At 50.5% G+C, this 26607-nt stretch overlaps 1 protein-coding gene across 6 annotated transcripts in view; it reads left to right on the plus strand.

Annotated features, from left to right (window-relative positions):
• Nucleotides 1-26607, plus strand: part of ATXN7L1 (ataxin 7 like 1) — a 232862-nt gene that overhangs the window by 171045 nt on the left and 35210 nt on the right. For 5 of the 6 annotated variants that reach the window (XM_035020375.1, XM_035020377.1, XM_035020376.1 and 2 more), the window contains one exon: nucleotides 11315-11537. In XM_035020375.1, coding sequence (XP_034876266.1) covers nucleotides 11315-11537 — 223 coding nt within the window. Of the gene's footprint in view, nucleotides 1-8235; nucleotides 8816-11314; nucleotides 11538-26607 lie in introns of those variants that run through there. The other variant, XM_035020379.1, reaches the window with a different exon arrangement.

Below are 26607 nucleotides of genomic sequence, written 5' to 3' on the forward strand. Positions count from 1 at the left end.
CGCGGGAACCTCACCCACCCGTCCCCCCACTTCTCTGCATTTCTGCGCAGCTCCAGCGACACTTTAGGCTTATACCTCCCCGGCCGTTGGTTTGGTCATTTTGATTCGTAATTTGCCTTAAGAAGTAGTTCAGCTCTCTTGCCCTCGAACTTTGAAACCCACTTGACGCTCGCGACTTGTGATTTTTTCCTTGTTGCCTACTTGTGGATGGTCCTTGGGCCGGGGTGTGCACACGGCGGGGCCCCCCCACCCCCCACCCCTGGCAGGCTGGCTGGCTCCCTAGGATGACTGGCGGTGCACCTGGCCTGGCTTCCTGTGTGCCCACGGAGACGAAGAGGGGAAAGCTCGCCGCCGCTCACGCACGCAGTCACCAACTCAGTCGCCACAAGTGAGCGACTGCCGGTCGGAAGACAGGCCCTGCCCTGTGTCAGACGCCCTTCTGCCCCAGGTCTATGCGCGCGTCGCGGCAGTGGCTGCTCTCCGGCTGGGTAAAAAGGCTTTGTTTTCCCCGAAATAATTCAGACCTTCCGCTCCTAGAGAAGGGGGCCGGAGACAGACAAAACAAATGTGTGTCTCTGCGCACACACCGACGGGGTACAACCACACCCTGTTGCAAGACAGCTTCCTGTTTGCCACAGCCAACTGCCACTCCAGGGAGGACAGAGTGGTGCTGTTAGTAGTAGTCGCTGCAGGGCCCCGGCAGCCTGTGGGGTGAGTGGTTCTGAGGCCGCCGCGAGCTCAGCCGCGAGCCGAGACTTTGCACCTTTTCCTGCAGGAGACTCTGGCCTGCACTCTGGAAGTCGGCGGTCAGGACGGAGAGAAATCGAGCCGCGGGGGCCCCTCCTTCCTCTCCCTGTGTTTTTTTCAACAGTGTGTGCTCCCAAGGGACTCTCGTCCGTGGAATCGTTTTAATTCGGGGGCAGGGCGGAGGCAGGGAGCCACCCACTTAGGAAGGCCACTCCTGGCATTTTTTTTTTAAATCTCCATTTTCATGCGGATGGGGAACTTACAAAAAGTGAGTTGGCACTTACTACAATAAGTGAGTTGGTCGCTACCTCCTCTGTGTTGCCGAGCCTCCCAATACTCATTTCTTTGACACTGAACGCAGTGAGTGCCTATTAGGACAGGACCCAGGGCTAAATGCCAAGGATAAGAGTGAACAAGACACATGCCCTCGAGGTACGTCCATGACAGGATGCCTCGGCCAGTCAGCCAGTGGTGACAGCATGTGATGTGTTCTGAGATAGGGTGCCTCAGTGTGCTGGGGGGGCATCTACCCCCTTACAACCCTATGACGTGGACAGTGTTGTCCCCATTTTATAGGTAAGGCAACTGGGGCTCCGGGGGGGTGGGGTTACGTTATCTGCCCAGTCACAGAGCTAATGGGTGACAGAGCTGGGATTTGAGCCCAGATCTTTCTGATTCCAAGGACAGCAGTGTCTGGTCCGCATTTCCTGTGACTCCCAAAGCTGGTGCAGAGCATTAGAATCACCTCAGGACCTTTTTTTTTTTAAGATTTTATTTATTTATTTGACAGAGAGAGAGAGAGCGCGTGCGCACACACAGTGGGGAGGGGCAGAGGGAGAAGCAGACTCCCCGCCAAGCAGGGAGCCTGACATGGGGCTCCGTCCCAGGACCCCGAGATCATGACCTGAGCCAAAGGCAGACGCTTAACCGGCTGAGCCACCCAGGTGTCCCACCTCGGGACCTTTTAAAAAATACAGATTTGGGGGCCCTGGCCTTGCTGCACCAAGTGGTCGCTGAGGTAGAGGTTGGCCTGGGCACTTTCTCTACCTTGTGCAGTGGGATCCTCCCCCACTTCCGTGGGGTGTGGGCAGGCCATGCCTGTGACGGGGACTCTATATGCACTTAGCCTAGGGCATCTGGGGAAAAGCTACTGATGTTGCCTCAAGACAGTATTAGGAAGATTCAGTCCAGCTGTTGAGGTGTTTTAGACATGGGGAATCGCTATTCGTGTATCTTCTCCCCAAAGACACACCAGCCTGTGCCTCCTGCTTCACCCAGCTCCCAGCTGCCTGTCACACCTGTCCCTTTGGCACCCCTGGGGTGGGGAGGATGTTAGCTGTGCCATCCTAAGGTAGAAGCCAACAACTTACCCTATACCTGGAAGCCACCAGTTCTCACCTAAGGTGGCTCCTATGTTTGAACTGTGTGGCTTGTGTATGTTGGGTGGTTTTGGGAGGCAGTCGCTCTGATGGAAGAGTTAATACCATGCAGGGGGAACTCCTTGTCGACCCCACCACTGGCTCTGGGCACAGGGGAATAGCTGGGACAATAAAAGGCCTGATATTTTTAAGAGAATCAGGGCTCTAGCTGCAGGCAGAGTCCCACAAAGGGGGAGGGCTATTCACCTGCCTTGGGTCCCGCAGGCAGGAGCCTGCCTCCTTCGGGGGAGCCTTCCTCCACCACTCAGGGTGACCAAGTGGTGGCCAGCCCAGGATCTGGAGTGTCTCCCACCTGAGCGAACCCTCTGGCGATGACAGTGTCTTGTGGCCACACTCATATCCCAGCGCCTGGCACACAGTTTCGTGCCTAGGAAATGCTTTATATATGAATGAATGAATGAATGAAGAGGTTAACTTGGACATGTTTTACTCCTTCCTACCTTTGTATTTGCACCTGTTCTCCCTCCTTTGCCCCCTCTCGGATTAAGGATGTGTTAGTGTTATTGTAGTTGTTTTTGTTTGTTTGTTTCTTTGATTTTTTTTCTTATATGGACTTAAACAGCTGTAACAAAACCGAGCCTATTAAGCAATCTATCCTATATCCTTCTCTTTTTCCCTCATCTGTCTATCTACATTATGTATTCATATGTATATTACATGTTTTTTGTTTTTATAAAGTCATGATTCATGTTTACACATTATTCGTGATATTTGTAATTTCCTTCTGGACTTGGGCATACGATCTCACATACACCTTTCCTTAGGTTGGGATAATGACCCTTGTTCCTGTCATTTTCAGTTGTTTTATCATAGATCATTCAGGTCAACTGTGATATATTTTACTATTGTAAACAGTGCCACAATGAGAATATCTTTGAACTTTTTTGCAGTGGGGAGAGGGGGGGGCGGATGATTTCCTTGAGGTCTACTTTCCAGACTACAGTTACCAGATTACCGGATCAAAGGCTGGTGAATTACTGTTTGGTTCTTGCTATCATCACTGGTTGGTCTCCAGAGAAATGTCATCCCTTGAAAGTACCCCCAGCAGTGTGTGCATGAGTTTGTTTCCCCAGAGGTCTATATTTGCTGTGGTTTTTTTCTTCGAGCTAAGTTTGGTGCCTAGGGAGGGCTGGGGTTCATTCCTGAGGGCTGATGGAAATATTTTAGGGCCCTGGAAAGTCCCTGGGACTCCCCAAATCATGCCCAGCAGGGGATGATGCCAGAAATTTGCACCTTAGTATAAATAACCAGTAAAAGGAGCAGGGGAGAGCTAAAGGGAGGTGATAAAGAGAATCTCAAGTTATCTAGCTTCAGAGTTGTGTCTCAGGCCAGCTCAGAAAATGGGAAATGCTTTGTCAAGAATCGTGGGAGAAACCGTGTTGCTGAGGTGTAGAGGGGAGAGACCATCCAAGCAGGGTGGCGTGGTGGGAAGAACATTGGCTTGGGCTGGGCAGACCTGGGCCCTGCATGACCTTGGTCTTGTTTCATAACCTTGCTAAGCTTTCATTTCCCCGTCTATAACAAGGAGGCTAACAGCATCCACTTTGTCGGGCTGTTGGGTAGATTACATGAGCTGGAAGGCGTAAAAGTAGCTTGCACGGTGCCTGACACAGAGGCGCTCAAGAATGCCGTCTCTCCTCCTAACTGAATGAATGGACAGAGTGACCAGATGACTGAGAAACCAAACTAGAGCCTGGAGGGATTTGAGAACTGAGCTGGCACAAGCCACCAGCCCACAGTGGCATTTGTCAAAGTGCTGCAGACGCTGCCCGTGGCCTGGCAGTGGGTAGGAGGTGAAGAGGGTAAAGAAGACCTCGTAGAAGCTAATTGGTGGCAGACGCCCATGCGTTCAGGAGCACTTCCGCAGCCACTCAGGCCCCGGGATCTTTTAAAGAGGTACTCCAGCCTGAGGAGGGGGTAGGCATTCCAAAGAAGCTCACAGCACTCCTGGCATACGAGCTGCTTGGCACGGCGCTGCCTGCCACAGTCACTTGACTTCGCTGTGTCTTCATTTCGTCTCCTACTGAGGAAGGCTGATTCAGTATGCCTCCTCTAACCACCACGGCCCTATATTTAGTGTCGAACGACCGTTGTGGCCAATTGAGACCACAGGCTCAGATTCTAGCCCCCACTCTGCCACTTAATGGCCTTGGGACTCCAGACAAGTTTCTCTAATGCAGTCTGCCTCCGTGTCCCCGGCTGTGAACTGGGGACTACCCTGCCTCAAGGGGGGGTTACAGGTTCCCCGTGCCGGGGTCCGTGCTGCGCCCCTCACCTTGCAGCACCAGTCTTCTTTTGGAAGGAGGTCCCTTGGAATTCAGGGTTGTCCTTTATGGAGGGCATCCTGACTGCTACTACTGCAGATGGGATCCATTGATAAAACAGAGCCGGGCTAATGATTTGCCAAGCACTTGCCCTCCGAGCTGTCAGATGAGACAACCAGATGCTAGCCTAAGCCTGAGTGAGCTGACGCAGCCATGGTGGGCCACAGGTGACTGCGGTGCTCAAAGTCTCTCGGGAGGGGATGGGTCCCCTAAAAGCCATATTGGAAAATTCCGGACAGTTTCTTTCTAAAGCCAGCATAGGGAGCCACACTGGGTGTTGGTAGCTGGCTCAGCCATTCATGAGGCATCTGCGCCGAGGCTCTCCATGCAGGATATTGACGCTGTGAGTATGAAAATATCTCAGCGCATAAGCATGGGGTGGGGGAGGTCCAAATTTTTACTGAAATGGAATTGCCCAAGGACCAGGTGGATCCGACCAGCGGAGAGCAACAGGAGAGAGCAACTGTGGAGACACCAGGCTCGCCACGCCTACCAGAGATTTTCAGAATGCTGGGAGGCGGTGTCTGCAAGCCCCCCACTCAGCTGGCCTTCAGCTGTGCACCCTGGAGTCACACCTGGATGGTTAAGGCGTGTATGGTGAAGCAAGTGGTCTTAGAACAGCCAGCTGCTGAGGCCATGGTCTGGACTTCTTGTGGCAGAAATGCAAAACAAGTAAAAGGATTTGGTTTTTCATTTCTTTGGTCTTGGGGTTCCCCAGCTCCTCGAGGCTGGGGTCTCAGGCTGTGGTATGGGGCTGCTGACCGGGACCTAAAGGGCGTCTCTTTCCTCTCCTTAAGGGAGCAGGGGTGCCCTGCTGGAATGCCCATACACGGTGGGCGGGGTGAGGTGAGGGTTCCTGAGGGCTCTTCCAGGCTCCCCCCATCGACTGCAGCATCTTCCAAGATTGTCAGCTGGTAGAGCTCAGACCGCGGGCTCTGGTGTTTTCTAGCTCTGTAACCTCAGGCAAGTCGTGTCTCTGAGCTTCAGTTTTTTCATCTGTAGGATAGAGCTAATAATAGTACCTCTCTTAGGGTATTGTAAGAATTAAATGCTCTAAGGTAAATCAAATGTTTAGTAGAGTGCCTGATCCATGGGACTTTCTTAATAAATTATTAGTAGTGTTGGCCAGAGGACAGAGGGGTGAGACCAGAGGTTGCTGAGCCAAGATCAATCACTGAGGTTGTTCTTGACACTTAATTCCACATGGGTGTTCTCACAGTGACTTTGTTTCCACTTTAGTAGGTAAGTGGTACTCATATTTAGCATTAGCACAATAGATCAGTTTGGTCTTTTTGTCCGGAAAGAAATGTGTCGTAAGAGCGATGAACTGTTATAGTCTTTCACTTTGGAAACTATCCCTCAAAGAAATAATCCTAAAACACTTTTTTTTAATAAGATTTTATTTATTTATTGACAGAGAGAGACACAGAGAGAGAGGGAACACAAGCAGGGGGAGTGGGAGAGGGAGAAGCAGGCTTCCCACGGAGCAGGGAGCCCGATGTGGGACTCGATCCCAGGACCCTGGGACCATGACCTGAGCTGAAGGCAGACGCTTAACGACTGAGCCACCCAGGCACCCCCAAGACACTTTTTAAATAAATTATTTTTTAAAAAGCCAACCCCCCCCCCAAAAAACAGTAAGTAGATAGTAAGAGAGTGACTAAATAATATAGAGCAATGATTGAATATTACCTAACCATTTAAAATGACCAGTGTGTGGGAATCAGTAACATATAAATAGAATAATGTTAGTTGAAAAAGAATAGTCCAAAATATCAATTGATTACAGTTTTGCTAATGTGTCTATTTACGTTAACAAAGAAAGAAAAATTGGAGAAAAAGACTTTTTCTCTAAAAAAATTTTTAAAAGTCTATAACATATTTTTTTTTAAGATTTTATTTATTTATTTGAGAGAGAGAGAGAGCATGAGAGGGAAGAGGGCAGAGGGAGAAGCAGACCCCCTACTGAGCAGGGAGCCCGATGCGGGACTCGATCCCGGGACTCCAGGATCATGACCTGAGCTGAAGGCAGTCGCTTAACCAACTGAGCCACCCAGGCACCCTATAACATATTTTAATAGTGAATAAAAAATACAATGTTCTATAAACTCTCCCAGGGCAGTTGGAATAAAAATAATGATAAGGATCCACCTTAGGCCGTCCCTTGACCAGAACAGAAAAAAATCAGCCCAGAGTAGGTGAGGACTCATTGCAGAATGATTGTCATAGAAATCTGGAACACTCTACCCAGGGACCCTGCACCCACACAGCAGTACCTGACGACAAAGTAAGACCCTGTCTGCTCCTGTCAGCAGCCCGCCCACCTCTCCACCAAAAGACAAAACCATGTTAGTTCTCCACAGGCGGGTTTTCCCAGACTAGAGAAACAACGACTGAATAGGAATTGGATCTTTCTGAAAAATCTACTCACTCCGCGCTACCCAGGACATCAGTTCTCCCCATTTTCAAAAGCTTCGCTGAGCGAAGCGTGCAGCTCGCCTCCTAAGGGAGGCTCTGATCACTGTGACCGGGTTCCCCACTTTAAATCCGTACACAGCCTTTCTCCCCTGCACCAGTGGCTGCCAAGCTCGTTCTCGAAGCTCAGGGGACAGAAGTATGGGTCTCTTTGTGGGATACCTTGAAAGAGTGAGACATTTACTCCAGTCTGAACAATAAGGAGCAGTTCAAATAGGAAACACTGCTTTAATCTGTTTATTACAATTCAAAACCACACATTAAAAAAAAATTAAGGGCAAAGGGCTATCTTCAAGTTTTGATGAATATTCTCTCCTCTACAACTTGTTATTCCAATTGGTCACTTAAGAAGAATTTATGGAACTAAAAATCCAAGAAAAAAGCATATCCGTTGATTTCATTTTTTTCTGTGAATTTAGCAGTGGAACATGTTGGCTGCGTCACTAAACAGAATTCCCTGCGAAGGTGATTTTAGAATCCTTGGTCTGGCTCATTTGTTTTGTCCTCATGGCACCCTTCCTTGTGATTTATCTTTGTTTACTTGTATTATTATTATTTAAAAACTATAATTCCGGTACAGTTAACATACAGTGTTATATTAGTTTCAGGTGCACAATGTAGTGATTCAACAATTCTCTATGTTACTCCCTGCTCATTACGACAAGTATACTCTTTTTTTTTTTTTTTTAAGAGAGCGTGCGAGGGCGCCTGGGTGGCTCAGCTGGTTAAGCGATTGCCTTCGGCTCAGGTCATGATCCCAGGGTCCTGGGATCGAGTCCCACATCGGGCTCCCGGCTCAGCAGGAAGCCTGCTTCTCCCTCTCCCACTCCCCCTGCTTGTGTTCCTGCTCTCACTGTCTCTGTCTCTGTCAAATAAATAAATAAAATCTTTAAAAAAAAAAAAAAAGAGAGCGTGCGAGTTGAGTGGGGAGCAATGGGGGAGGAAGACAGAGAATCTTAGGCAGGCTCCACACCCAGCACAGAGCCCGACACGGGGCTTGATCTTGGGGTCCTGAGCTGAAATGAAGAGTCGGACACTTCACTGGCTGAGCCACCCAGGCGCCCCACGACAAGTGTACTCTTAATCTTAATCCCCATTACTTATTTCACCCATTTCCCCCACCCACCTCCCCTCTGGCAACCACCAGTTTGTTTTCCCTAGTTGAGAGTCTGTTTTTTGGTTTGTCTCTCTCTTTTTTTTACTTTGTTCATTTGTTTCATTTCTTAAATTCCACATATGAGTGAGATCATATGGTATTTGTCTCTCTCCATTTACTTGTATTATTTTTAACTCTTAGTTAGGAAAACAAAATTTCTCTTCATTATCAAAGCTTACCTCTCCACCAGAGCTGAGGACTATTTCTGCACATCCTTTCCCCCTACCCACTGTGTCAGCTTGAGCAAGCGATCAGCAAGTGAGTAAACGAAGAGAATTTCAAAACCGTGGTGGTAAACATCAAAGTCATATTTTCATTCTCAAAACACTTGCCAAAAAAGGAATTGCTAAGCCAGACGTTTCGGAAGGGCAGCAATAACTATGGATTTGAAGAGAGAAGACTTGGTTCTGGTCTTGGCGTGGCCCCCAACTAGCTTCGCCCTGCAGGCTGGTAACTGATAACCCCTCTAACCTCGTCCATCAGCAACGAGATGGGACCGGCTGACTTTCGATCCAGTTCTGACCTTCCGAGATTCTGAGTCCTGCATTTCCTAATTTCCTGGTTTCCAAATCTTGGTCGCAGTACACCCCATTTCCTGTCTTCCTGAGAAGCCGCTTGGTCCCTGCACACGGCACAGAGGCCCATTCCTCGCGTAGCCATTGGCCCTGACCTTGGTGAGTTACCTCGCCGCTCTGCGTCTTCTTTGGCCAGTCAGCCGTGAGGAGGGTGGAGACGCCTGGCTGCTTCCTGCCTGCCTCACAGGGGTTGTAAAGGCCAGTACAGTTTCACAAAGGATAGATTCCTCCAAGGAAGACCCTGCCTGGGTAAAATATTTCAATACTTCGGCTGTAATTATTGCCGTAATATTTGAAAATCATGAGGGATGAGGAGAGAAGGAGCGGGTGTAAGTATCCTTGTATTTATGGTAATGGAGAGGCAAGAGACCTTAGCAGCCACCTAGGGACCCTCTTCATTTACAGATAAAGACATGGAGACTGAGACTGTTAGTGGTGAACTCCGGGCCATATGCCCAATACTGCCATGTGGCTGGAGTTGGGGCCTAGACCTCTGGTTGCTCGCTACCCAGGGTTCTCCCACTACATCAAAACAGATGTCCTGGGACCGGCTCTTGAATATTCATCAAAACTTGAAGATAGGGGTGCCTGGGTGGCTAAGTCGGTTAAGCGTCTGCCTTCGGCTCAGGTTGATCACAAGCCGAAGGCAGACGCTTAACCGACTGAGCCAACCAGGCCCCCCCCTTAATTTTTTTTTAAATGTGTGGTTTTGAATTGTAATAAACAGATTAAAGCAGTGTTTCCTATTTGAACTGCTCCTTATTGTTCAGACTGGAGTAAATGTCTCACTCTTTCAAGGTATCCCACAAAGAGACCCATACTTCTGTCCCCTGAGCTTCAAGAACGAGCTTGGCAGCCACTGGTGCAGGGGAGAAAGGCTGTGTACGGATTTAAAGTGGGGAACCCGGTCACAGTGATCAGAGCCTCCCTTAGGAGGCGAGCTCTTGATTTGTAAGACCTACAGCAGAATGGTTCTGGGACCTGAGCATGGATGCAAGGTCTACTCTCACTCAATGAAGAAAAACCACCCAGTAAAGTAACTCAGTGTAGGCAACCTGTGAGCACTGGTGAGGCAAGAGTACCCAACAATCAGATGATGCTCGAAAATCCAGTTCCCCCCAATCCCCACTTCGTCAGAGGATAAGAGTCAATCTGCTTGAGACAACCTAGCAGCCCATCGGTACGAGGGAACCCAGAGAAAACCCCAAAGGCCCATTCCTGATCGCCAGGTTAGTCTGGCTTTCTTCTCCCAGATCAGGTGCCTGGAATAACTAACCTCCAGTAATGTCTCACTCATGAGAAAAGCCTGATACCCAGCTTGGTGATGGACGGACAACGTGGACTGCCATCTTCACCTCCCACCTTGTTCATTATCAGCATTCAACCCAGATTTCCAGATTCGTGATCTCTAGTTCTTCCCATCAGGACATCTTTTTTTTTTTAAGTAATCTGTACCCCAGTGTGGGGCTCGAACTTACAACACCAAGATCAAGAGTCACGTGCCCCACTGACTGAGCCAGCCAGGTGGCCCTCCCCATTAGGACGTCTGATACCATTTCGTTTATTTATTCAGCACATGAACGAAACACTAATAACTATATGGGGGGCCCTCTAGTGGGCGCCGGAGAGCCAGAGGGGACTTAGGATTTCAGAGCCTTTGTCTTTTAGGGGTCCAGGATTCCTTCCTATAATTGTTTACAAAGTTTCTGTGCATGTGTAAATGTGCATTTTTCTTGAGAGGGGTTCCTTAGTGTGGATGAAACCTGTTACCCTATAACAGTTAAGGACTTTACGTCGTGCACCTGTTGTCCTGGTCAGCATCCTCATCCTGCCCATTGAGTCCAACCACAGGGGCTGACGGAGTGAGAACAAGTAAGGCATCTCTGCCCAGAACTCTAGTATTTTCTGTAGCACCTCAAGAAGCTGTGCCCATCCACCTACACCCAGGCCCCACATCTGTGACTTGTCCCTCGAGCACGGATGTCCTCCTGCAGGTCCTGGCCCAGCAGCTGGGGCCTGGCCCTCAGTAAGCCCTGGAGAGGCCGCAGTGGCACGTGGACAGAAGCCAGGCCACTTCCTGGCATTTAAACACCTTTTTATTCAGCCCTTCTGGTCCCTTCTGACCTTCGTGCTCCTGCTGGGGGCGGGGGAGGGGGCCAGGTTCAAGAATTGTCTATTCTCTTGAGAGTCCTGCCCTACCTGCTGCCCTGAGGGACCTTGGGGCCTCCGTGTAGCTGTCTGGGGATCACTTTGGCTGTGTGGTTACCCCACTTTGTTTCGGGAACACCTGGTGTCCCCTCTGCTGGTCCTGTGGAGGTGGTTTTGCCTGAGGCTAGCCTGGTGAAGGCCTCCTGTGAGAACCTGGGTATTAGTTGAGCATGCCATGTGATACAGAAATTCAGAACGTCATCACTCCTCATTGGTGGGATAGGAGCAGATGTCAAGACAAAATCGTAGTCAGACATGGGGCTCTGGGGCTGCCGACCCCGCAAGATAAACGCTTTTCTGTTTGCCTGTTGTGTATTTCAGTATGCATGAGCGTGTGAGTCGCACTTGCTTCGGATGATGTGCTGAGTTCCCTTCTTTCTTCCCCTGCAGAGAGAAGACACGGTTCAATGTGTAGACCTTCTCCCTCCCCAGCAACTCCACCCTCCAATTCCAGGACATCGTTAGCACAGGTGAAAACAAAAGCCTGTCTCAGCGGCCAGAACTCTGTCAGCAGCACCTCAAAGCCATTCAAAACGCCCAAAGACAATCTACTTACCTCTAGCAGCAAACAGCACACGGTCTTTTCTGCAAAAGGATCGAGGGACAAACCATGGTGAGTGTCGGGCGCCCCCCTGCTCACCCCCGTCACCACAGGAACCGGAGTTTACCCTCTGGCTTTGTTCCTGGGCGTGAGTCCAGGAATTTGGGGAATGAGGAGGGAAGGGACAGAAAACCAGCACAGTGGGACTGGGACATGGGACTAGGACAAGAAACCTAAACCCCTACAGGGCACACGGGGCCTTAAAGCACCACGTGCCTGACAGGGGAAGCCTTTCCGTTCCTGAGAGCTGAGCCAAGTCGTGTCAAGGAACAGGGTGCCAGGGAAATATTCCTCAGTTAGGTGGTCATCTCTCAATTTTCTGCCGCAGTGAAGAGAAGCACTGATGTAAATAATCAAAAGCACGCACAGTTTGCCCCGAGGGGAGTGAGGCCTTGGGAGGCAGGGCCCCAACGAGCCTCCCTGCCTCCCTGGTAGGCCAGGCCTCTGTGCTGGAAGAGCCGCCCACAGAGGCAGGTAATTGGGAGGAAAAGAGGAAATCCTAAGAGAATGTCAGCCCTTTGATGGGGTGGGAGAGGGCTAGTTGCAGGTGACTGTGGAGAATCAGAGGCTTTGGGTCCATTTTTTTTTTTTTATCTCAGTCTTTACGCAAAAGTCAGGAAAAGGTTACCTGTGGAGTGGACAGGTAGGAAACCAGACCTGAAAAGGAGTTCAGGAGACAGAAGGTGAACGTCTTAAAATGCTGACAGCCCCAAGATGGGACACTTCAGGACTGGCTTCTGAGAGAGGCACTAACCTTCTCTTCTCGTTCCGGCGTCGTGAAGGCGGACAAGGGATAAGTGTGGAGCCTGCCTAATTTGTATATTTAAAGAGAAAAAGTGTTCTGTTAATTAATGATAGTTAATTACACTTAAGTTCATACCTAGTAAAGCTGTGGACTAAAATCATCCATCAATTAGTTTGTCACTGCTCACTGGAAATTATGATGACTTTGTAAAGAGCTAATTATGCCAGATCAATTAGAGAGCCTCTTGTGATAGAGTGGAAAGGTTTAGACACAGCTGTCAAGGAGGGGAGTTACCTGTCGTGCAGGTGGGCCTCGTGGGCAAGCTTTGTTCTCTCCGCTTGTTAGCGTCCCCGGGCCATCTAGTAGGAGGATGTAGCAGGTTAGGGAAGATCCAGCCTGAGAGTGACGGTGGGTGGCCTCTGGACCTGCTTGCTCAGAGTGAGAGGCCCCCTTGTGTCAGTGACCTCGGAGAGTGCTGGCAAGCATTCTTGCCGAGGCAGCCTCAGGTGTCTCGATGTAAACTCTGGCATCGCTGCTCATGTGCGGATCTCAGCTGGGTGACTCTGGGCAAGTTGCTCTACCCGGTGTGCCTCAGTTTTCCTCATCTGTAAAATGGGGCTACTGGGAGCTCTACCCCGTGGAACTGTTGTGAGGACCGAGGGAGCTAGTTTTTATAAAGGCGGCAAGCGCAATGCCTGGAGCGGAGCACACATTCAATAAAAATGTGATGATAATGTTCCCATCCTCATGGTTATGTGCGCCAAAGGACAGAGCTCCTCCAACTGGTGGTAAAGGTTGAGAAGTCAAATCTTTCTGCAGAACTAGAGAAATGAAGTTGAAAATGGAAAAGGATAAAGTAATTTCTTTGGAGTCCAGAGTACTGAGAAACCAGCAGAAGAGAGCTGGACCAGGAGCTCATGAGGAATGAGCCGGAAGGAGAATCGGGGATCACTGAAGATCATAACATGAACACAACAGATGACAGACAATAGACGTGGTCCCAGCGGCGTGAGACACGCTCCAAGACGTCTCGAGGCAGGCCGGCCTTCAGGGAGACCCCTGGGTTAGATCAGCCCCCACGCTCTGTTCAGACCAGCGCCACACGCCCTCGTGAAGACGCTGTGGGCCGGGCCCTTCAGCCAGGGTAGCGTGGTTCTGAAAGAGTCTGAGAACATTAGCCAGGGGCCCAAAGAAGAGCAGCCGAAAGGACTGCAAGGAGGGAAATCCTTCTTATGAGAAAAAGAGGCTCCAGAAACTAGAGCGCTCGCCTTGTGTGAAGAGCAGAAAGCTAGCCCGTGATAGCCCACCTTCAAGTAGGCAGATCTGAAGACCGACGAGGGGTGCGCCACGAAGGAGGCTGAGCATTGACGGCAGCTGCCTCCTCCTTTCTCCCCCACACCCCCACCAGCCCAGCTTTCAGCCCCCTACCCTCCATCACCAGGAGTGTGTCAGGAAGGCTGGGAAGACTTTTCTTGGAGACTCGGAGGGCTCCACCTTGGCTCTGGCAGGCTTCCTCAGAGAGCAGCGTGAAAGAGCTAGCACTGAGCTGGGGGGCAAGAGAAGCCAGTTCAAGTCTGGGCTCAGCTACGAACTTTCTGTGTGACCTGGAGCAAGTCACCTCACTTCTCTGAGTCTCCTTTTCAAGGCTGGATATTTTGTGATTCTAAGTCACAGTCATCTCAAAAATTCTCAAAGCTTCCTCACTGCCTACTGGAATAAGAGTTAGGCCCTCAGCCCAACATCAAAGACCCTCTACAAACTGGTTCCAAACCCCCTAATCCAGTCCTCCAGTCCCGTCCCATTACCCCAGCTTCCCTTCCCTTCCTCTGGTGCCTTTGTCTAGAACATACATCCATCATCTTTTAATAAGCACCTACTATAATATTATGTACCAATTCTATAACAAGGCCTGAGGATACATAGGGCCCCCTGATGTCCTCCACGGCATCTTTGTGCAAGATAGAAAAAGACCTGGATACAGCCCTGTCCCAGAGTGCACTGTTGGCTAATGGTCTTCATCCCCTACTCACTTCCTCAAGCAGACATCCTGGTGCAGTGCATAACCTGTACATCTGTACACTGCAGCCTTGGGGATGCAAAATTAAATGAGACAAAGACTCTCAGGGCGCCTGAGTGGCACAGTCAGTTAAGCATCTGCCTTCAGCTCAGGTCATGCGTGATATCACGATCCTGGGATCAAGCCCCACATCAGGCTTCCTGCTCAGTGGGGAATCTGCTTCTCCCTCTCCCTCTGCACCTCCCCCCCACCCCCCGGCTTATGCACTCTTGCACGCTCTCTCTTTCTCTCTCTCACAAATAAATAAAATCTTAAAAAAAAAAAAAAACACAGACTCTCTTAGGGAGTCTGTAATAACAAGAGACATAAGTTAACACAGAATACAATGTGTTAAGAACTAAGATTGGTAGCACAAAAGATGGGCACATACCCCAGTCTGAGGACTCAGGAAAGGTTTTTCAGAAGAGGTCACCCTTGAGCTGAATTTGAAGGATAAGTAGGAATAATCTAGAGAAAGAAAACTGGATTCAAATGGTGAATGTTATGTTATATATATTTTACCACAGGGTTGGTTTGTATTTTTTTTTTTAACTTTTTTTTAAGAAAGTGGGAAGAGGCTCCCAGGCAAAGGGAACAGAATGCACAGACGTATGTGCACGTGGGGAGAGGTAGGAGGTGAACCTAGGTAGTTGGGCAGGGCCGTATTATAAAGTTCCGCTCTATGTGCTACGTTCAGGGATTTGGACTTCATCCTGAAGGCTGCATGGAGCTGTTAAAGGAGCAACTTCCAGGGGCGCCTGGGCATCTCAGGCAGTTAAGCATCCGACTTGTGATTTCGGCTCAGGTCATGATCTCAAGGTGAGATCGGGCCCCGAGTCAGGCTCTGAGCAGGGCGTGGAGTCTGCTTGGGATTCTCCTTCCTTCGCCGCCCCCCCCCCACCCCAACTACAGCAGCTTTCCCCTGCCAGCCGTGTAAAGGATGACTTGAGGGGCCACTCGGAAAGCAGCAAGAACAGTGAGGGTGCTTTTGATAACCCGAATGAGGTGCAGGGACATCCTGCACGCAGGCAGCGGTTGTGGGCATGTGCAGAAGGGGCCAGGTGGGAGAAATATTAGGCGGGAAACCGCCACAGGACCTCAACGTTCACTGCATGCAGGGCGTGGAGTACAGGAGAAGACCAGGATGCTGCTGACTTCCCAGGCCCGGACAACGGGGGGACTGGTCCTGCTGCTTTCTCAAGAGGAGGATAGGAAGGGCTGCAGTTAGGGTGGGAAGGGGAGGATGGATTAAACTGGGAAGTCTGTGCAGTATGAAGTGCAAACACCTTGGAGATAGTGCAGGTTCCGGTCCAGACCACCGCAATAAAGCGAATAGCGTGATAAAGCGAATAGCGCGATAAAGCAAGTCACATGAATTTTGGTGTTTCCCGATGTATATAAAAGTTATGTATACACTAGACTGTAGTCTATTAAGTGTGCAACAGCATTATGTCTTTAAAAAACAGTGTATACATCTTAATTTAAAAATACTTTATTGCTATGAAAAGAGCTCACCATCATCTGAGCTTTCAGGAGTCGTCATCTTTTTGCTGGTGGAGGGTCTTGCCTCGGTGTGGATGGCTGCTGACTGATCGGGGTGGCGGTGGCTGGAGGCTGGGGTGGCTATGGCAAGTTCTTAGAGTAAGACAACAGTGAAATTTGTCACATTGGCTGACTCTTCCTTTCAAGAAGGATTTCTCTGTAGCATGCGATGCTCTTCGATAGCGTTTTACCCACAATAGAACTCCTTTCAACATTGGAGTCCATCCTCTCAAACCCTGCCACTGCTTTATCCACCAGATTTCTGCCATATGCTCAACCCTTTGCTGTCATTCCCACAGTCTTCTCAGCGTCTTCTCCAGGAGAGAGTCCATCTCAGGAAACCACTTTCTTTGCTCTTCCAGCAGGAGCGACTCCTCCTCTGTTCAAGTTCTATCATGAGACTGTAACAGTTCAACCACGTCTTCGGGCTCCACTTCTCACCCTAGTTCTCTGGCTGTTCCACCCTCCTGCAGTTCCTTCCTCCGCTGAAGCCTCGAACCCCTCTTCATGGCATCTAGACTGGTGAATCCTTCCCAGAAGGTTTTCAGTTCCCTTTGCCCAGACCCCTCAGGGGAATCACAGTCTGTGGCAGCTATAGCCTTATGAAACGTATTTCTTTAATAGTAAGACTTGAAACTCAAAACGACTCCCTGATCCGCAGGCTGCAGAACTCAACGCTGTGTTAGCAGGCATGAGAACAACATGAATCTCGTTGTCCATCTCCATCAGAGCTCTTGGGTGACCAGGTTCATTGTCAGTGAGCAGTCATATTTTAAAAGGAATCTTTTTTTTTTTTTTCTGAGCAGTAGGTTGCAACAGTGGGCTGAAAAGATTCAATAAACCATGTTGTATACAGATGTGGTGTCATGCAGGCTTTGGTGTTTCATTTAGAGAGCACCAACAGAGTAGATTTGGTGTAATTCTTAAGGGCCCCAGGATTTTTGGAATCGTAAATGAGCATTAGGTAGAAGCTAAAGTCACCAGCTGCCCATCAGGATAGTCGGCCTATCCTTTGAAGCTTTAAAGCCAGGCGTTGACTTCTCTTTAGCTACGAAAGTCCCAGATGGCATCTTCTTCCAATAGAATGTTGTTTCACCTACACTGAAAACCTGTTGTGTAGTGTAGCCTCCTTCATTCATGATCTCAGCTAGATCTTCTGGAATAACTTGCTGCAGCTTCTACATCAGCACCTTCTGCTTCACCTTGCACTCTTATGTTAGAGAGACGGCTTCTTTCTTTAAACCTCATGAACCAGCCTCTGCTAGCTTCAGACTTTTCTTCTATAGCTTCCTCTCCTCTCTCAGCCTTCCTAGAATTGAAAAGAGTTAGGGCCTTGCTCTGGACCAGGCTTTGTCTGAAGGGAGTGTTGTGGCTGGTTTGATCTTCTGCCCAGACCGCTAAAACGTTCTCCATATCAGCAATAAGGCTGTTTTGCTTTCTTATCATTCATGTGTTTACTGGAGTAGCACTTTTAATTTCCTTCAATAATTTTTCCTTTGCATTCACAACTTGGCAAACTGGTGCAAGTGGCCAAGCTTTTGGCCTGTCTTGGCTTTCAGCGTGCCTTCCTCGCTACACTCTTAAGCATTTCTAGTTTTTGGTTTAAAATGAGAGACGAGTGACTCTTTTTTTCCATTGAACACTTACAGGCTATTTTGGGGTTATTCACTGGGCTGATTTCAAGACTGTTATGTTTAAGGGAATGGGGGAGGCCCAAGGAGAGGGAGAGAGACAAAACGGCTAAGAACGGCTGGACAGGGGAGCCATCAGAATACACTTGTTGATCAATTACATTTGTGATCTTATATGGGTATGGTTCATAGCGCCCCCAAACCATGATTACAATAGTAACATCAAAGATCACCGATAACAGATATAATAATAATGCAAAGTTTGAAATATTGCAAGAATTACCAAAATGTGACACAGAGAAGCAAAGTAAACAGGCGCCTGTTGGAAAAAGGGCACCAAAAGACTTGTTCAACACAGTGTGCGAAGTGCGACAAAGCGAAATGCAGTAAAACAACCACATGGAGATGTTCGGTTGGTGGCGTTGGATGTGTGGACCCAGAAGCCAGGAGAGAGGCATGGGCTGGGAATGGAGCTTTGAGAGTCATCAGCGTAGACACAGGCATTGAGACTGTAGGTACACATGGATCCTCCAGGGAAGGTACGTGGCCTGAGAGGAGCAGGGACCAAGGGCAGGACCGAGAGAGTGGGGGGCCGGGGGAAGGGACTGCTAAGCCGAGATTCTTCCCACAGCATGCTGGCGCTTCTTTCCTGGTCCAAATCCTCACTGTCATCACTGCCTGTCCCACTGCCTGCGCCCCATCCACCTCCTCCCCACAGGCCCCTAATACACTGGCATCTCCGTTTAATTCCCACAGCACTTCATTTCTAACTCTCCTGTGACTCTATCCGGGGTGTGCCCCAGGTTAGACCTCCTGTCACTCCTTCTGCTCAGTAGTAATTGCCGGGCCTCACACTCAGCAAACATGGTCCCCTTGTCGGTAAATATTTGTTGAATTGAATGAAATTGATCTGACCATTGAAAGGGTTTGTAAGATTTCTATTCTTGGAGACAGTTAACCTTTTATCTACAACTGTTTGGACTGGCACTCTCCAGTGGAAATATGATGTGCGACACAGGTGGAATGGTAAATTTTCTAGTGGCCACGTTGGAATAAGTGAAAAGATGGCAGTTTTTTTGTTTGTTTTTTTTTTAAAAGATTTTATTTATTTATTTGAGACAGAGAGAATGAGAGAGACAGAGAGCACATGAGAGGGGGGAGGGTCAGAGGGAGAAGCAGACTCCCTGCCGAGCAGGGAGCCCGATGTGGGACTCCATCCCGGGACTCCAGGATCATGACCTGAGCCGAAGGCAGTCGCTTAACCAACTGAGCCACCCAGGCGCCCCAAGATGGCAGTTTTTAACAAGGCATTTTATTTAACCTAACGTATCCACAATCTTATAATTTCAGCATATAATCAGTGAGATCATTTTCATTCTTTTTTTTTTTTTCCCTACCAAGTCTTTGAAATCCTGTGTTTTATACTTACAGCATGTGTCAGTTTGGACACTAAATTTTCATCAGAAATACTTAATCGTATATTTAGATTTCGTAAACAACTAGAGATAATAAAATGAATTCTCATACCCAGGTTGTTCCAAACACACCTAAGCATTTTCTAATAACTGAGTCAAGTTGCTCAAATTCAAAAAAATTTAAAATTCAGTTCCTCAGCCACTTTTTAAAGTGCTCAATAGTGGGACGCCTGGGTGGCTCAGTCGTTAAGCGTCTGCCTTTGGCTCAGGTCATGATCCCAGGGTCCTGGGATTGAGCCCCGCATCAGGCTCCCTGCTCTGTGGGGAGCCTGCTTCTCCCTCTCCCACTCCCACTGCTTGTGCTCTCTCTTTCTCTCTCTCTCTCTGACAAATAAAATCCTTTTTTGAAAAAAGTGCTCAGTAGCCACAAATGGCTAGTGACTGCTCCATCACACAGCACAGATCTGGACACCTAGGCCAGGTGACTCTGGGTGGGGCCCCCTGGTTCTTGGATTCACAGGTGCGTGAATGTGGCTCCTGGCATCTCTGTGATGTTCTGCTCCCCCCAGGAGCTGACAGATTCCAGTGTGGAAGGCACGTTTGCCCTGCTCTCAGGTTAGCTGGCTGCTGCTGGGTGTGAGGTGGGAATGGGCCTGGCGGACCCAGGCAGGCCTTGCAGAGGCTCCCCTGCCCCAAAGGAGCTCTGTAGCAGCCCCTAAAGGTCAGGAAAGCATAAGGCTTGTGTGCAGGTGGTGGACCATGGCCTTTAGATTAGATTTAACAGCAGGTTAGGGGCGCCCTTTTCCAAGTGGCTCAAATTCCCATGTACAGCAGTAAAAAACAGCACTCCTGAGTTCAGGCTGACCTCCTGGCATCGCACACAAGGTTAAATGGCCTGCGGGCATGTTGTTTTCTCCCTTCTGTGCCTGGGGAGGTTAAAAAATAACTCTGTGTTAGAAGGGAGAAACAGAGAGGGCATCCCTGTGCCACCAGATTTGTCCCCTACGGATCTGCCCGGCAGCACTCATAGCCCAACCCACACCCCCCCGTTCAGCACCTCCCAGAGCCCCCCTCCACTGCGTCTTGCTCTACGGGAGGTCAGGGCCCAAAGAATACCCTGCCCGCCGTCTCACCGTATAGGTGTCCACGGAGCCCATAAAGGCTGAGGGACGGCAGCAAGATGAGTCTGTCCCCAGGTGGAAGTCGAGAGAGAATTATGGCTGTTTGGCTCTTTTGAGCTAAAATGAACATTTCAGCCTTTACTTCTGAGCTCCCTGCTCAGCCAGGGGACTAGCCCAGCATAGGGACTGGGTCGGCCCGTCTGACTCTCCCATCTGCTGTCACTTTGGCCACCCCGGGCCAGGAAGGGAGCCACAGGGACACTCATACTTGCAAACCCGTTGATGTGGGTGGGAGAGGGGGGAGGCTTACTCCTTGCATGGCTTGTTGCCTTCTCTTTGGGCCTTATCAACCCACACATATGTGCTGAATGCTAAATATGCTCAGCTATTAAAAATGCAGGAGATGAGCCTGCTACTCCAGAAGGAAAATGAGCCAGAGCAAAAGAAAAATCAGCAGGCTCCCTGGCCTCCTGTGTGTGCCCGACAGTGAGGTGGGGGGACGGAGTTGCTCCCTTCCCTTAGGCAGGCTTCTCTGGATGTAGTGGGGGTTCGGGGGTTCGGGGAGTACACGTGCTCTGGAGAGGGGAGGGATAGCTGAGAGGCCCTGGCCCAGCCCCCTGGGAGAAATGAGGCTGGCTTATTGGGTCTTGCCTGGTGTTGGCATGAAGTGGGAGCAAGACTATGGCTTGTTACTGATGGCTCCCAGAGGACATAGGGCATCATCTCGGGGCTCCCACTCGGGCTGGGAAATACCAGAGATCCAGATGAATGAATGATTCGCAAATGAATGAAGTAGTCTGTGAAATAGAACTGCTCCTTCCCCCTCCTCATAGAGACTTTCCTGATGCTAAAGGAAACGACAGGTATAAATAGCCTACCTTTGGAGTTCTTGATGAGAAATCAGAGTGCCAATTCCCATCATGGAATTATTGTCCCTGCCCCAACTATAAGAGCTAGGAAGGGAGAACTGTGGTTCCTAGATGATAAAAAGGAAAAACCCTTTGTGCTCTGGCAAGAAGGGAAAGGTGCGGTGCTTCCCATGCCACAGGCTCTGTCTGTGTTTGTGCCCATGTTCCAGCAGGCACTTGACTGAGCATCAGGGAGCTGAGACTTCATCAGTATGGCATTGCACAGAAGTCCCTCCCTGTATCCCATGTCCAAATCCAGCCCCTCACGCAAGACATGAGGGGGGACCTTGGGAGGCCAGTTTTTACCCCTAGTGGTGCAGGTTTGGGTGGCAAGGCAGGAGGAGTGGGCCAGAGGGTGGGAGAGGAGAGGCGGGTGGAGGAAAGTAAGTAGGTGGGGGTTACTGGGATGGGACCCAGAGGGAAGGAGTGTCCCTTCCAGGACAGGCAGGCCTAGGAACTGAAACATCTCAAGGGCTGCAAGCTCACTGGGTTTCCAGATGATCAAGATAAGGACAATGGACAGCTCCTCGTGTGTAAACTCGGCTGACCTTGTCAAGTCACACCAGTGCTCAGAAATAGGGACCAGAGTCTAGGGGAGGAAACCAGAGGCTCGGGACAGCTGGGAAAGGGGGAAAACAGCATGACGGAGAAAGGGAGTAGGAGCGGCAAAGATTTGTAGCCACTGTGTCTTCTATGTTTGCGCTGCACCTTGTCCTTTTGAGATGCCTCCCTAGCCCCCACCCCTTTTGAGCCTCCTGCCTGCACAGTGATGAGAGGAGGAAGCAGGCCCACACTGATGAAGAGAATGGTCCGAGATTACAGCTGATCGATGGCCGAGCCAGGACCCAGCCCCCCTAAACCCCCCCAGACTTCTCACTGCCAGTGCCGAGATCAAGTGCGCCGTCCTTAGAGCTGCCCGAAGTCAAGCCCTGTGGCGGCCCTTCTCTTTGCTGAATGAATGCCGTGGGGCAACCTTTCTGAGCCCCAGGCTCCTTACCTACCAAGTGGGGCTGAGGGTGAGGCACCGTGATCCGTGTAAGTGCATAGCCTGCTGGCCAGCATGTGGCAGGGGGTCAGGGTGTGAGTGTCAAGGGACAATGAGAGGAGTAAGGGACCAGGTGGAGGGTCGATAAGCTCCCCTACCCTCACCTTTGTCAGCGAGCTGGCACCAGGAGAGATTGAGCTTTGGGCTGGTCCTTACCTAAAGCATTTGTTGTGGCCAAGCGCTGGTTTGGTTTTTATCATGACTTTGCCTTCACTGAGAACATTCATTCATTCATCGACCATTTCCTGAGCCCTTCCGAGGTGCCCAATAACGCATTTGTCCCTGGGGTAACTCCAGAGCAACGTGTACACTTGGTCAAGGTCCTTGTCCTCAGGCGGCAGCTCATTTTCTGGTCAGGCCACATAAACACAGAACTGAGAGACCTTGCCATTTGACATGATGAAGGTGACCCAAACACGTAGGAAGGACCAGCCAGCGCTGCAAGAGAAGAGGACATTTCTTCCGGATCTGGGCAGATGGGGGAGTGTTCACCCGGAGAAGGGAGGAGGGCACACCCTAAGAAGGAACCAGCCAGCCCCCCCGTAAAGGCCCGGAGCCAGGTCACACACATGGGGTGTTCAAGGAGCGGTGAGAGCCCTACAGGGCTGTGGGGAAGGTTCCCTGGGGCAGGAGCTGTGGTGGGCTGGGCCAGGCCATGAGGTTGGACTGTGGGCCGTGGGGAGCCTGCCAAGCCTTTCCAACAGCGGGACAGCAGGGGCAGATGTGCCTGGTAGCCTAGTGGAGGCCAGGGAGAGCCAGGAGGCGGACGGCAAGCCTGGTGGTGGGGTTTTCATCCAGGCTCAGGAGAGCAACAGACAAGGATGAGGCACGGTCAGGTAGACCCGTGAGTGACTGAGTGTAGGGGAAGAGCCGAGGTCTCTAACTGGATGGTGATGTTGTTCGCGTACAGGTTTTTTGAAAGACAAAGCATATTTAATATGGGACAAAGAATTTCCTGAGTCTGCTGTAGGTCCATGTGAAGACTCTGACTCTCGAGTGTTTAAACAAAGTGTGCTCAGTGTTCTGGATGGAGGCAGTTGGGGTGCGGGGCTGCCTGCGGGGATGGAGAAGGAAAGAGCAGGGCGAGTGACAGCCTCTTGCGAGGGAAGACGCTCCCTGGGGCTCTTCTGTCTCTGAAGGAAGCTGGGGAGCAGAGGCTGGGGCCCCCACAGGTGGCCAGAGATGCTACGCCATTTCCTCATCCCCGGTCTGCTCACAACATTTCCTCATCCCCGCTCTGCTCACAAGCTTCCTGAAAGCAAACGCTGAGGACCTGAGCTCAAGGCTCGGCTCCCAGCCTCCCCTGGCAGGGGGATGGGGGCTGTTCTGTGAGGAGCCCTCTTCCCGCCCCCGGGTCAATCGGTGTTGGCTCCTGGGCTTGAGAGAGACCGTAAATGTCTTGGCCACGCTGGGTCTGGAAGGCGAGGAGCAGGCTGGGCAGACGGGGCCGCTTGTCACTCCAGTAGCGGGAGCCTCTGACCTCTGGTGGCTGCAGAGGGGAGTGCGCCTACTTGCGGCTGCGGAGCCGAGCCTGTCCTGGGCTGGGGCATTTGGGGCTCTTTTCCACTCTGCACCATTGCTCCCTCCAGAATTCACTTGCTTCCTGGCCTCTGACATCTCGCATCCTGCCCACAAAGGCTCTGATACCCTTTATGCATTGATGTGAATTTCACTGAGCATTCTAGGGGCCATTGGTTTGGCCTAGGGTTTGAGTCAAGCCCCTCTTAGCTGCACTGCCCAAGGCCACACCACTGCAGGCCAGCGGTGGTCCCAAGTGCACCCCAGAGACAGCCTGTCCAGCATGACGTACCCTACTGTGCCAGGACTCTGTCTTTCCTTCTCTACCTTCTTCTCCTCTGCTTGTTGATTTTCCCCCACAGTCTTAGGGCATTATGACTCCCCAGGAACGTCATTTAGTGCCTGTTGATCTCCCAGCGGGTTTGGAGACCACCTCCTGAGCTCCCCGCCTTGGGAAGCCCTGATTAACAAAAGTGCTGGAGAGACTAGCAGAGGCTGGTACAGGGGCTTCCTGTTTCCAGGAAACTTGGAGCAGCTTAGAAGGGGGTACATGCAGTTACTCTTCCAGAAGACACACCATAGAGCCAGAAGGACCCCCCCGTTGCCTAACGTACTTTGGGGTCGCAGGACAACAAGTTTGCATTGAGGAAGAGGCTGGAGTTCCTGCTCACTCTTCCTCCAGAATGTGTTCTGCAGGTGGGAGCTCGAATCACACTAGTCCAGGCTTGGGCTGTGCGGAGAAGACCAGGGATTGAGGAGCAGCAGGGAAGACTTCTTCCCTAGTTCTGTTTTTCCTCTTCACTGCACCCCCAAGAAGTGCTCCCCTACTCTGGGTGAATATGGAAGGCCACTAGCTCCCACCCTCTGCTGCCCCTGCCTCCCCCTACCCTGGATACCCCTCCCTCCACAGTGGGACCAGGAGGGCAAAGGGGACATAAATTTCTGATGAGTTGCTCCCCAGATGTATACCCCAGAAGAAGCAGGTCAGTAGGGAGAGGGGACGGCAGGATCCTCTGTCCCCTTTTTGTTTTAGCTCCAATTTATTGAAAGCCAACCGTGTGCCCAGCATTCTGCTAAGCACTTCATATGGATCATCTCATGCAATCCCTTCAAATCTCCATCATGATCTTCATTTTACTGAGAGGGAAACTGAGGCCCAGAGTGGTGAAGTCCTAAGATAAGGTAGGCAGGGCAGCCCCGTATGCCTGAGTGGGTTTTGCCCTGCATGAGGCTGTCCCACCGAGGAGGCAAAAAGGAGCTGAAACCAGCACCTCTACTTCTTCTAATTCTAATTCAGCCTCCCTTCTTCTAATTCTTCCAAAAGTCCTCAGGGACCCACGGAGGGCCCCAAATCGGGAAGTCAGATGGCCTTCCCACCCTAATGCAACCAGCAGTAGAAAAAGCAGGATTCAGATCTAGGCTCATCTGATTTGAAGCCTGCATTCCTAACCATTATCCTCCACTATCTTGTAGCACCCTCTAGAACAATGACAAGGCACAGACCTTAGATTCAGCCCTACTTGTCCTCGCTGATTTTATTTCACTTGCCTCTGGCCACTTTAGCTTGTTCATCTCTCCCCCGCTCCTAACGGGCTTAAGGGAAAGTCCCACATCATTCTTCACGGTGGCAAATCGCCTCTTCCCCCAGTTGATGGACGAGGTGTTGGCCCATCATCCAAGTCACTGACGAAGATGCTTTCACCTTCTTGGCCAGCGAGGGGCCCCTGTGAGCTCTGCCGAGGGCTGCTCGGGGCTGGCAAAGTCACTGCTAGCCAGTCTTCTTTGCCTCTGCCCCCAGGCACTCACTCCCAATAGCTGTGTGGTCTGACCACATTTTCCCAGTTTACTGAGGGTGGGTTCTACGGGAGCGAATCCAAAGCCGTGTGAAAGGCCAGGAGAGATTATACACAGTGCTTTCTCTCTGACCGCCAGACCTGACACTCAGCCACCAAGTAATATTAGATTAATCTGGCAGGTTTTTTTATTGACTGTGCCCTGTGGCTGATTACCCTGTTTTCTGTTTGCTTAAGGTGTTTACAAATTGGCTTTCTGAAAGTTTTCCCAATCTTTTCCCAGATTTAAAACAAAAAAATTTATTTGTTCATCAGGATTTATGCCATATCTCCTCTATGCATTGTACCGTGGTGGGACTTTGTAGCTCTGTTTTTTAGGCACATTCTTAGCAATTGCCTGATTCTCGGCCTTCAAGAATGTCCCAGGTATTTTCCCTACTTAAAGAATTTAAATGTGGTGTAAATAATGTCCTGATAACGGCCCCCCAAAAGAGCCAAATAGATATTCCTTCTCTGAGGGTCTTTTAAAATAGAGCAGATCCCCTTTTATTTGGGGATGACTTAAACACCGTCACTGCTTAGAAGGCAGGAGGCTGGGTGAGGTACAGTTAAGTCGGAGATCCTCGAAATTCTGCCACGCCAGTAGGACAGGCACACGGGCCTTTTTCGAAAGAATGGGTGGGAAGAAATCAGACGGCTGAGAACTCTCATCAGACACATAACCCACAGCACAAATACCATATGTCTTCAGGCTCTTGCCTGTCAAATCCATTTTTACCCTGCGCTGGTAAGTGGAGCAGAGCTGGCACCGATTTCTGCAGGCCTAAAGATTTCCCGAACCATTCTTTTCAGGCTTATCCATTGACGATGAAATAAATCATGACCCCCAGGCAAGGGGAGCGGGCCGGAGAGTAGCTGGCCCCGAGAGACACGGGCAGCCCCTGAAACGGTGCTGTTAGATACTCCACCTCTGCTCTTGCAGATATTACTGGGCAGGGAGAGGAATCCACTGGGTGCTAGGAGAGCCATTTTTCTTAAAGCCAGAGTGCACCCTCCTGGGTCCAAAATGATAAATTCAGACAGGCACCCAGGAAGAGGACGTGGCAGCCAAACAGCACAAAAGCAGCAAGGTAGACGTCTCCCCCACAGAGCAAGGAGGACGAGGGAGGACTGCTCTCGGGACCAGAGACACAGGTACAGCGGTAACCAGGAGCTGACGACTCCCAGTGTGTTCGGCGCAGCAGGGGAACAAGCTGCAATCCTGGGCTCCCCAAAAGAGTTCATCCCCAGTGGACAAAACAGGCATTA

Source organism: Mirounga leonina, unplaced genomic scaffold, assembly GCF_011800145.1.
Source record: "Mirounga leonina isolate KUSES-001 unplaced genomic scaffold, KU_Mleo_1.0 Mir_174, whole genome shotgun sequence".
NCBI lineage: Eukaryota > Metazoa > Chordata > Mammalia > Carnivora > Phocidae > Mirounga > Mirounga leonina.